Source organism: Canis aureus, chromosome 18, assembly GCF_053574225.1.
Source record: "Canis aureus isolate CA01 chromosome 18, VMU_Caureus_v.1.0, whole genome shotgun sequence".
NCBI classification, from domain to species: domain Eukaryota; kingdom Metazoa; phylum Chordata; class Mammalia; order Carnivora; family Canidae; genus Canis; species Canis aureus.
Genome location: NC_135628.1, coordinates 42,323,377 through 42,335,830, shown reverse-complemented (window position 1 = coordinate 42,335,830; position 12,454 = coordinate 42,323,377). Strand labels below are relative to the sequence as shown.

At 38.3% G+C, this 12,454-nt stretch overlaps 2 protein-coding genes across 6 annotated transcripts in view; one reads left to right on the top strand and one right to left on the bottom strand.

Annotated features, from left to right (window-relative positions):
- HEPACAM2 (HEPACAM family member 2) overlaps positions 1 to 882 on the bottom strand; it is a 46,281-nt gene extending 45,399 nt beyond the window's left edge. The window contains exon 1 of the mRNA XM_077856951.1: positions 862 to 882. The gene's annotated coding sequence lies outside the window, so the exon portion shown is untranslated. The remainder of the gene's footprint in view (positions 1 to 861) is intronic.
- Positions 883 to 937: 55 nt separating this feature from the next.
- The window catches only part of VPS50 (VPS50 subunit of EARP/GARPII complex), a 132,825-nt gene continuing 121,308 nt past the window's right edge, over positions 938 to 12,454 (top strand). For 2 of the 5 annotated variants that reach the window (XM_077856945.1, XM_077856943.1), the window contains exons 1-2: positions 938 to 1,101; positions 8,118 to 8,186. In XM_077856945.1, the coding sequence (XP_077713071.1) occupies positions 1,069 to 1,101; positions 8,118 to 8,186 (102 nt within the window). In that variant the 5' untranslated portion in view covers positions 938 to 1,068. The remainder of the gene's footprint in view (positions 1,102 to 8,117; positions 8,187 to 12,454) is intronic. The other 3 variants (XM_077856942.1, XM_077856941.1, XM_077856944.1) reach the window with 2 other exon arrangements.

Here is a 12,454-nt window from a genome sequence, read left to right as displayed (position 1 = left end):
CTTCTCCCTCTGCCTGGGTCTCTGCCTCTCTCTCTCTCTGTGTGTTTCTCATGAATAGATTAAAAAAAAAAAATCTTAAAAAAAAATAAAGTCCTTTCTTTTTTTTCTAGAGGTTTTATTTTTTTAAATAATCTCTACACCCAACATGAAACTGAAACTCACAACCCTGAGATCCAGAGTGACAGGCTCCACCAACTGAGCCAGCCAGGCACCTTTGGGAAGTTCTTTCTTTCCTTTTTTTTTGGGGGGGGGGAGGGGGAGTTCTTTCTTAAATTAAACTCTGAACATCTCTCCTATCACTTTCCTCACTTTAAACGGCTAAAAGTGGAAATGAGAACTTCAAAGTGGCATGTAGACGACGACTATCATTATTGTTAGGCAGGTAGTGAAACGATAGGTGGGGGCTAAATCCTTGGGCTTTAGAGGTTTTTTTTTTTTTTTTTTTTTTGCAGAGATCCCGAGGCTGAGGAAGAACAGCCCTAACCCTGGACAAGACTGCCTATTAGACCACGCCTTTCGTCAGGCCGAAGTCCAGAGCCGGACGGAGAGTCCCAGCTTCGCAGGTCCCTTCTGGGACAGACAGTGCCTTTCCTAGAGTTCTCGCGTCCTCCCCCCCCACCCCCCCAGACTAGGTTGGGTTTCCTCCACTACACTCTTAGCGGGAAGTCACGTCAGTCCGCTTTACATACTGTCTTTTCAACGCTTGTTTCTGTCGCTTAGTGCCTGGCCACCTATGAGCTAGGGTTCCGCCTCACCGAAACGGGGTGACCAAGAGCAAGTACCTCCGTAAAGACAGGCGGCCGCCGTGGTCAGAGCAACAAGATTTGCAAGCTAACTGAAGCGTCTCGGGAAATGTAGTACCTGAACTGTCCTCGTCGCCTCATTGCCGGTGTCCGTCGCACCCGGAAGACTACAGTTCCCAGCATGCTCAGCTCAGGAAAGGATGACCCGGGTTGGCAGCTCCACGTGACCACCCACTATGGCTTCCTTGTGTCCTGGCCAGCTGTCTGGTGGTTCGGCGTGATTTGTTAGTGCTTTGCTGTAGGGTACCACTTTCACGATTTCGACATGCAAAAAATCAAATCTCTTATGACCCGACAGGTAAGTCTCGGAGGCTGAAACAAAGGCCTCTTTCGTCTCTGCTGGTGGAGGAGCCTAGATAGTCTGTTTCTGGGCCGGGGCGGGTGGAGACCTAGGGTATGGCTGGTGGCAGGTGTCAGGGGCACTGGGAAGTCGGGGGCACCCTGGAAAACTCTCCTGAGCCACCGTGATTGGAGCCCTGCTCAGGCGGGCTGTCGCGTTCCTTTAGATAAGGTCAATGAATGAGTTTCAATGAGGGCTATCTTTGTCTCCCTTCCTTTCCTTTTGGCATCTTTCCGGTGACAGCCCCAGACCCTGCAAGCCTCCCTTTATCTAAGCTGTGTGTCGTCTGTGAGCAGATGGCCTGGGTAGGGAGGTGAGGTCTGTGTAATAGAGATGACCTGGAAAGAGTGGAAAAAACGGATGAGTTGAAGACAGAATTGCTAGCTTCATGACTTTGGGCAAGTTCCCAAACCTTGTAGCATAAATTTCCAGATGTGAGCATGAGAAATAATTATTCTTGTTAACCTTATCTTACAGTTCTGACAGTCACAAGTAAGTTAATGTATGTGAAATGATACTTTAAAAAATCTTTGTTATGGCAAAATAGTGGCCTTTTATTTTTTATTTTTTATTGTCACAATGATAATTCATGAATAAAAGCTTTGGCTGTTTTTGTTTAATTATTCATATACGTTAGGGACTTCAAATAATGTCTCAGTTTCCTTCAAGGAAGAAAAGGCAGAATTTCCTTTTACATTCTTATTGGTTATGAGTTGGTTTTAGAAGTCAATTATTTATTCAACCCTAATATTTCACCAGAATTGGCCATTCTTTATTATCTTTATATGAGAGAAGTAGAATGTAAAGTTTTGAATCAGAGAATTTTGAGAACTCTGGAGAATATGGAGAGTAGTCATTTAGTGAAAAGCTCATTTGCGAGTTTTGTTGTTGTTGATTAGAAGGAGATTACAAATTCCAAATTAAACTCTTATTTGAAAGGTAATCTGAATAGGCTACAAATGGTAGATATCTTGTGAAGAATACATGAGTCCTACATGATTGTTTTATACCTTTTAAATGATATTGTTAATGTCATGAAAATAAAATTTTACAGATCTATGAATAATAAAGTATTTCAGTAAGTGGCGATCCCTCACATTTGTTGAGTACTGGTGTTATGTATGGTTCATACCACTTATTACTTGAGAATATTTGGGTCCTGCTTCATTTTGCAGTAGCTATGTGACCTTGAGGAAGTCACCAGACTTTTTAGAGCTTTTGTTTTCACATCTTTAAAATAGGAATAACAACATGTATCTCATGGGTTCAGCCTGGTGGTGATGTTCATATAATATGATGAAGATTAAGAGAAATAGGAGTTAACATATCTTCTGGGTCTTATCAAGGAAGTGCTTGATCACAGAGGTCATCTCAGCAGCTGTGCGGATGCTGGAAAGCAGGAAAGCTGGAAGCAGGCTGTTGCAGTAACAACAATAGATGATTTCAGACTGACTTTTGGTATCTGTTTGATTTGGAGGGGCATCTTTTTGATTTTTAAAACAATATACACTTTTGAACATTTTACCACTACTACCCCCTAACCTGACTTTAGAATGCTGAATTTGGACTTTTGTACAACAGTAAAGTTTGGTCTTCTCTCATGTTGCACACTATGCATTTCTGTGTAATCATCACTGTACAGCAACTTTGGTGTTTTGTTGTTTTTAACCTTATTTTGTGATAATGAACAGAAAGAAAAAATACACAAGTCCAGATACCAGTGATAATACGTTTTTATCTTCTAAATGTAGTGGAATTGTTGTGAAAATGGTGACTCTTCAGCCTCAATCCGTTGCTTATTGGACTTGAGCGGGTCAAATCATTGCTTAATTGGTATAGAAAAAAACTAAAGAACACATACAAAAAGCTGGAACTATACTGTGTAAAATGTGAGGTAAAATTAGGAGTTTTATACAGATTTTTGAAAAGATTTTATTTATTTATTTAGAGAGAGAGCATGCGAGAGCAAGAGCGCAGGCAGGGGGCAAAACAGAAGAAGAGGGAAAAAATCTCAAGTAGACTCCATGCTGAGTGCAGAGCCTGACATCGGGCTTGTTCTCAGGATTCCAAGATCATGACCTGAGCTGAAACAAAGAGTTGGGCACTTAACTGACTGAGCCACCCAGACGCCCCTACACAGATTTTATTTTATTTTATTGTTTTCCTACACAGATTTTAAGAGTCACCCTTATTATTTATGACTTGACTTCCACATATTTAATCATAACTAATACACATTTCATGAATCTTTGAGATATGAAAGTAGGGTGCTGCCTGGAGTTACACTGGAGATTTTTAATTAGTACTGTTTATCATTGGGTTAAATATAGTAGTATTACAAATAAATATACACAAAGATGTTTCTTTTTTGTGAGGCTAAAGAATATATTGATAGTATCATTAAAGTGAAGAGATATGAAGGGTCTATGAAACTTAGGTATTTTGGCATTTCAGCTGTAAGGATCTTGGGTTTGGAAAAGAGTGAGAGGGTGGGTTTTGTTAGCACTCTTTATTTAGATGAGGTCTGTTGTTCAGCTTTCTCTATTATGCTGGCCTCTGTTCTTTCAATTCATTCAACAAATGTTTACGGATCACTATGTGACAGGCACCATTCTAAGTTTGGGGGTGCAGCAGTGAACAAAACAGACAAGTGCTCAGGCAGACGTAGTGATTAATGTTTGGGAGGAATAGAGGATAGGGAGGCCTGGGAGTTGGCAGTTTGGGATCACTTATAATTTTAGATAGTGTGGCCATGAAAGGCCTCATTGAGAAGGTGACGTTTGAGTTAAAAACCCAAAGGACATGAGGAAGTGAACCATGTGGTTATTTGTGAAGAAGCATTCTGGGTGAAAGGAAGAGCAAATGCAGAGGCCTTCAGGCAGGAGCATGGCTGAGCAACATCCAGAGGCCAGTGTGGCTGACATAAAGCGAGTGAAAACAGTAGGAGATGAGGTCTGGACGAGGTCAGAGAGCTAAGGGCAGGAAGCAAGATCACCTAGGACCTCATCTTGACCTCATCTCCTATTACTTTTTCTAAAAGCAAAGCCATGCTTCTATTTTGATTGAAATAGCAAGCAGAGGATTGATGTCATTTTACGTATATGGACTTCAGAAAGATCTTTCTGGCCTTTTAAAAGAATAGATTGAAGAGGGAAAAAGAGCAAAAACAGGGAGAACAATAAGGATGCTATTGCAGTAATCCAAATGAGAGACAGTATGGGCCTTAACAGAGTGTTAGTGGTAGAAGGGTTGAGAAGAGATTGATGGTGGGTACACTGTAGATATAGAGTTAACATGATTTCTTGACAAATCGGACTTGGGCTGTGAGAGAAGGAGAAGCATCAAGGTTGATTCCAGATGGCTTGGCCTCAGCAATTGGAATTGCCATTTAATGAAGTGGGTAAGATTGAGGAAGGAACAGATTCAGGGAATGCAGAAAGGTTTTAGACTTGCTCATTTGAAAGCCTCTTTTGAATATTTAAGTGACAAGATAAAGTAGGCACTTGGCTAAGAGTCTGAATTTCTGAGGACAAACGCAGGGATATAGATAAAAATTTGGGACTTATGAATGCATGTACGGTGTAGAACTGGCTAAGATCACCAATGGAATGAGTGTAGTTATAAAACAGGAGTCCAAAGTTGGAGCTTTTGAGATTTCAATGTTGAAAGATGAGGGGAAGGAATGCCTGGGTTGCTCAGTGGTTAAGCGTCTGCCTTCAGGTCAGGTATGATCCCGTGGTCCTGGGATCAAGTCCCACATCGGGCTCTCTGCATGGAGCCTCCTTCTCCCTCTGCCTATGTCTCTGCCTCTCCCTCTCTCTGTCTCTCATGAACAAATAAATAAAATCTTAAAAAAAAGATAAGGGGAAGAGGCAGGTTAAGGTGGATCTAGTGAGGCAGATTGAGGAGCAGCCAGTGGGGTAAAACTGCAGCCATCTCAAAGACCACCTCACCTGTCCCATATCAGATCCTCAATAAATATTTGTTGGATACATGGTGGATAAAGAGAACAACTAAGTAGAGTGAAGTCCAGAAGCCAAATAAAGAATTTAAAAGAGGAGGGAGTGATCATCTGTGCTAAATGCTGAAGATGAATGACAGAAGATGAGGATGAGCCTTTGGACTGAGCAGCATAGAGGTTATCAGGTACCTGACAACAGCACTTTTCATGAAGTGATGGGGAGGAAGGCCTGTTTAGAGTGGGTTTGAGAGGAATTGAGGACTAAGTATAACCGCTATGTTGAATTTTACTGAAAAGAGGAGGAAGAAATCACCTCACTTGATTTTTGATCTTTGGGACATTAAGTTGCTGGTCTCGTAAATGGAAATAGAAGATTGATGTAGATGTAACAGAAGTAGTCTGAAGTGTTAATCTGCTTTGGCCAAAGAAATAAAGTGCAGAGGCAAGTATTATGTATGCTGAATTTTGTATAAATTTAAATGGGGGAAATTTATCAAAACAAATACCAAATGCAAAAGAAAATCAAATAATGGTTAAAGATTACAGAGGCAGTTTCAATTTCATAAAAGCCAGGTACTGCTTTTGTTACAACTCTGACTTCCTGCTTTAGAAAAGTGAGGATAAAAATCATGACTTCATTTTTGTCAATAGAAATTTATAAAGTTGCTAATCAAAGGATTCAAGATGTATAATCCTAAAATACACGTGAGTGTCAGATGTGCTCTGAGACATTTATGTAATTCTTCATTTCTGTTTTGATAAAAGAAAAACATTTCTCTGTGAGATCATAGTAATATTCAGAATAATGGCTAACATGTAAGGAATGCTTGCCATGTTCCAGACACTGTTTTTGGCCTCTCACACACATTATCTCCTTTACTCCTTATTATTGGCCTCTGCATTATTGTTACATTGATTAGAACATAAAGACAGGTAAGTTAGAAAAGTTGTTCAAGACCGCAGAGCCCATTCCGTGTATCACTGAGCTCCTCTACTTCGTAACATATAATAGGGTTTCCAATGTTTACTACTTTTATTTTGTATGTCTGGTAGAGGGTTGCCATATATTAGGAGCATATCATTATTGTATGGGGTGACTAATTTGGAGGTAAGGCCTTTTCCTATATATTAGTATACATCACTTCTTTACAGCTCAGGTATTGATTTCTTTACTCATTAGCTCTGGGGAAAAAGAAAATTACATGTGATATATTCCTCCAAGAATTTCCTTAGATTAGTTAAACACATCTATATTTTTTAAAATGTTTGTTTAAAAAGGCATGGCAGGGGCTGTGGGGTGGCACAGTAGTTTAAGAGACTGACTTCTGGTTTCAGCTTGGGTTGTGATCTCAGGGTTATGAGATTGAGTCCTTTTTCTTTCTTTCCTTTCTTTCTCTCTTTTCTTTTCTTTTCTTTTCTTTTCTTTTCTTTTCTTTTCTTTTTTCTTTTCTTTTCTTTCTTTTCTTTTTTTTTTTTTTTTATATGAGATTGAGCCCTGCCTCAGGCTCTGCACTCAATGCAGAGTCTGCTTCGATTCTTTCTCTTTCTCTCTGCTCTGGCCCGCCGTGCTTGCGCACTCACTCTCTCTCAAATAGATAAATCCTTTTTTAAAAAAAGGCATGGCAGTTATATTTAAAAAATGTATTTTGGAACGGTCATGATTTTTTTTTACAAGATTTTATTTATTTATTTGAGAGGGGGAGAAAGGGAGAGTGGGGGCGGGAGAGAGGGAAAGAGGGAGAGAGAAAGAGAGAGAGAGAGCAAGAGCAGCAGGAAAGAGAAACAGATTCCAATGTGGGGCTCAATCCAAGGATGTTGGGGTCATGACCTGGGCTGAAGGCATATGCTTAACTGACTGAGCTGCCCAAGTGCCCCGGGATGGTCATGATTTTGAATCAAATTTTGAAGTTTGGCACTTGTGTGTGTATGTGTGTGTGTGTGTGTGTGTGTGACAGAGAGAGAGAGAGAGAGGGATAGAGAGAGAATCTAAGAGAGAATGAAAATGAGAGAAAGCTGGGTGGGGTGTTCTGGGAGTAAGGGAATACTTGGGGGTGAGGCAAAGCACCTTGTCATAAAAAAACTGTAGTGATCACTGGTCATATTTTGTAATAGGGAAGATAAAATACAGGGCTCTGTAATTTAAAATTAAGCACGTTCTGATGTAAGTCTCAGATAGTCAACCTAAGTATACCATATGTTTTGTTTACTGAGGACATCAGAGGGCCAATATAGGGCATCTAAAGGACAAAAACACTCTTCAGATTTATGTGCCAGCTAATTTTGCTTACAGACTAATATTACAGGGATTTTTAGGTATTTGCCTTGAATAGCCAGTATTTAAAAAAGAAGCTTTCAAAGAAAAGTGAGATTGCTAAGCTTCTTTCTGTCTTGATAACTTTCCCTGGTACAAGTGAGAGTTTCAGAATCCCTCACTTGATGTGAATATAGAAACAACCTAGAGAACAGTAGAAAGAAGCAAGACATGAGAGTTAAGTCTCAGTTATGCAGTATAAATTGGGTGCATTGGTGAGAGATAATCAGGTAGAATGAAGGTATTTATGTATTAATTAAGCGATTAGCATTATTCAAAAGTCTTTGATGAGCTCAGCTGGTTGGTGTATTGTATCAGGAAATCATAATACTTGGTCCTTCTTACCAGATGAATTTGGTAATAAGTAATAGATAAGTGCTTTTTAGAATGCTTTTTGTCATCCAATTTTCTTTTCTTTTGGTAGTTTTTAAACCATGGTTAAGTTAGACTTCAACCATTGTTGTGAAGTTGCCATATAATACTTTTATTTTAAATTTCCAAAAGTACATCTTTACTTAATTTAATAATAGTGCTATATGTAGTGAGTGTTGTTTTTACAGCGTATGTTCTATATATTTTAAAGCAGGAAAATTCTATTTTTAAAAAATAGATTTCTATTTTAATAATTATGTTCTATTATTTTACAGTTCTGCAGCATAATTAAAATTCTTTTGTATTTTATTATTTTATTATTTTTTTAAGGGTCTGAAAAGCCCTCCGGAGAGCCTTAGTGATCTTGGTGCCATTGAGAGTCTCCGGGTCCCTGGAAAGGTATTGATCTACATGTGTGAGCATGACTTTTCACTTCCTTAAAAAATAATATTGCCTTTGGGTAATAATTGATTCACAGAAGCTTTTCCTCCCCACAGGCAGATAGTAGTTATGATAAAGCTAGGTAAATTTTTATAGGATAGTAGGCTTGGGGCTTGTTTTTGCTTTCATTACTCATTGAGATATAGTATGATTCATTATAGTGAAGCAGAAAATGCAAAATTGATAGTTTATTATTGTATCAAATTCTTAGCATGAAAACTGTTATATATATATATATATATATATATAAACATGTATGTGAAACTTATTGATTTATCTGCTGTAATTTGGAGAAATAAAATAAAAATAACTTTTTATGCTGTAACACTGAACCAAAAATCATCGTTAATTATGTTTTTGTTATGGTGGAGAGATTTTTGAGAGGGTAACTAAAGCATAATTTATACTAAATTGTAGATATCTTAGATTTTAATCCCCTGATTCATGTAAACTTCTCAGTTTACAAATTTAATAAGTATTATATGAAAGCTAGCTGGCTTTCCCTCAGAAGAATTATTAACCATTTTAAAAAAATAAATAAATCCCTGCTGTTTCTCACTCCGGGGTGTTGCCACTTGGAGCTGCCTTGTGAATAGCAGCTCCATCACAGATCAAAGCTTCTTCTTCTGAATGTCTGCTCTGGTGATTTTCAATTTGAGGATCATATTTGAAAGTATAACTTGTTTTCTGTGTCTGACATCTTAATACATAGGGTTTGTTTCTCTTGGTCAGCAATCATAAGGCCTTTCCTGACACTTCAGTGTCAGCTGCTTAGGAGAGGGATATCCTATTCCTATGAGGAGCCTTACCCCCTAATGTGAATTTTGTATTTATAGCTTAGCTTTTGTTTTGGGTCAGACTCAAACATATTCTATAAATATGATAAAATTCTAACCGGCCCATATGCATTAAATGACTCAGACAAAAACATCAGATGCATTTTGAACAGTTTTGTATGATATTATAAAAGATTGTTGCATCTGATGAAATTGGGAACTAAACCAAAACCATAAATCCTAATTGAAAAATAATTCTTTTTATTTCTTTGACTCAAGCAAACCATCATGCATTAGGAACATGCCTTGAATTAGGGTGAGTTAGATGGTTCAGAATCAGTGTAAAATTGATGAGAACCTCTTTAAAAAATACATTATTGCATAAGAATGTTCTATTGTTTTTAAACCTTGCAGGAACTTTGCTTGTCTTTAAACCATGCGCCTTGATGTTTTTCTAGTAGGGGTAGGTAGTGAATTTATAATGATCTCATTACCCACTCTTCTCACTGTCCCCCCACCCTAGCCCCATCTGGTGCCTGTGGTATGTAATTTGAGATGACTGGCTCTGGGTAGAGAGGCCAGGCTGGGATCACAAGGTCAGCAAATGTAAATGCTTTGGGTGATGATTAAGCTTGGGGCATTGGTCTGATTGACATACACTAAGAAGCTAAGTTAGTAAAACTGTAGAACAGTTCATAGAAAAAGTTATCAATGCAATCAATCAGCTTAAATGTAGCTTCACACTAAGAAAGCTCATAAACCCCTTGTTCTCACTGTGCATTCTCTTGAAACATCACAAGTGCTATAGGGTGAGCAGACTGCTGCCTTCTACTCTGGGCACTTTTGAGATTTTAAGAGTTGCTGGGTCCAGAGATTTGCATAGCTCCAGTCAGTACACAAAGTTTGACGTGGGTTAAGTCCCAGTCAGGATTGAAATGAAGAGTTAAAGAGACTCATTGTTCGGAAATTCCCTTACCCACAGAATAGCATGATATAACTTTAATGCTGAATGTATGTTTCATAATTTATTTTATTTTATTTTTCTTTAAAATTTTTATTTATTTATGATAGTCACACACAGAGAGAGAGAGAGGCAGAGACATAGGCAGAGGGAGAAGCAGGCTCCATGCACCAGGAGCCCGACGTGGGATTCGATCCTGGGTCTCCAGGATCGCGCCCTGGGCCAAAGGCAGGCGCTAAACCGCTGCACCACCCAGGGAACCCGTTTCATAATTTAGATGTTACTTTATAGTTAGGTGATATGTTTTCTTAAAAAAAAAATTCTTAGATCACCAGAACTTCATCTTATCACTTGAAGTGTATACTCTTTGGCCAACATCTCTCCACTTACCCCACCCCATAGCCTCTGGTAACCACCATTCTGGTCTCTGTTTCTATGAATTTGGCTTTTTAAGATTTAACATACAAGTGATGTCATACCGTATTTGTCTATCTCTGTCTGACTAATTTAACTTAGCATAATGCCCCTACTGATCCATCCATGTTATCACAAATAGCAGGATTTCCTTCTTTCTTATGGCTGAATAATATTCCATTGTATATATGTACTACATCTTCGTTATGTATTCAACTGTTGACTGACACTTAAAAGTTGTTTCCATATCTTGGATATTATAATGCTTCAGGAAACATGGAAGTACATGTATCTCTTTGAGATCCTGTTTTCTTGTCCTTTAGATATATACCCAGAAATGACATTGCTGTATTTTTAATTTTATTGAGGAACCTTCATTCTGATTTCCACAGTAGCTGCACCAATTTACATTCCCATCAACCATGTGCAAGGGTTCCCTTTTTCCACATCCTAGCTAGCACTCATATCTCTTTTCTTTTTAATAATAACCATTCTAGCAGATGTGAAATGATACCTCATTGTAGTGTGATTTGCATTTCCCTGATGATGAGCAATGGTGATATATATTTTTACATGGTTTGTTTTTTTATACAGTTGCCTTAAAATTAATGTCATGGCTAGTTCTTGATCACTTGAACTTCTATGGCTTCAGAAAACGACCTTTATAATGAGTTTTTCACATTATGGAAAGTATTTCAACAAAATCTAGAACATTAATTTGAAATGATTATTTTTATTTTTAAAAAATATTTATTTATTTATTTGAGAGAGAGCATGAGTAGGGGGAGAGGGAGAGGGAGAGGGAGAAGCAGACTTCCTGCTGAGCAGGGACCCAGATATAGTCTTGATCCCAGGGTCCTGAGATCATGACCTCAGTTGAAGGCAAATGCTTAACCAACTAAGCCACCCAGATGGCCCTTATTTTTATTTTTTAAAAGATTATTTGAGAGAGAATGCTCATGCATACATGAGCAGGGAGTGGAGGGGAGGGAGAGAGAATCTCCAGCAGACTCCCCACTGAGCACAGAGCTGAAGCATGGTGTGGGGGCAGTGCTGGGTCTCACCACCCTGAGATCATGACCTGAGCTGAAATCAAGAGTCAGGTGCTAAACTGAGCCACCCAGGTGCCCTGAAGTGATTATTTTAAAATCGTCTTTTCCTTTAATAAAAAAGTAATATATACTGTGAACAGAAAACATGGTAAACAGAAAAAAAATATCTTTAAAAAATCACCAACATAGTCAAAGTTAACATTGCCTTTTGGTCTTTTCCTTATGCATATTTAAAAATTTATTAAACATCTGTTTTCTGTTAGACATTCTGTAGGGACTGAATATAGCAGTGGAAAAACAAAACTCCTCTGTTGCCTGGGAGCTTAGTTCAAGTGGAGGGAAGATAGGCAGTAAGCAAGGTGATTGTGAAGTATGACAAATACTTTGAAGGAAATAAGGCGATGAGATAAACCCTGAAGGCCCTTTCACATGGACTACTCAGTGTAGGTTCTTCTCTTCTCCGTTTTTTCTTTTTCAAAAATGGCAATATATTCTACAAATTATTCTGAAGCTTGGGTTTTAAACTTAGTAAAATCTAGTACAGAAAAGAATGCTTATGGTATAATACTAGGTTTGAAAAGCAAGCTGCCCAATAATTTGGCTTGGATAGGTATTTTTTGAACTTGATTTATACCTGTCATATTGTCTGTTATCAAAAAGACAAGGAATAACAAGTCGGTGAGGATGTGGAATAGCCCATGTGTGCTATTGGTGGAATATAAGTTGGTATAGCCACTTGGAAAACAGCATGGAGGTGCCTCAAAAAATTAAAAATAGATAATATGTACAGTTTAACAGAAAAAAAATAGTATTACTGTATGTTCCAGCAATTCCACTTATAAAGAAAATGAAACCAGTAAGTTGAAAAGGTATATTCACCCGCACATTCATTGCAGCATTATTTACAGCTGCCAAGACATGGAGATAGCCTAAGTGTTCATAGATGGATGAATGGATAAAGAAAATGTGTGTGTATATGGGCATATGGCATGCACACACATACATACAATGTAATGTGTATGT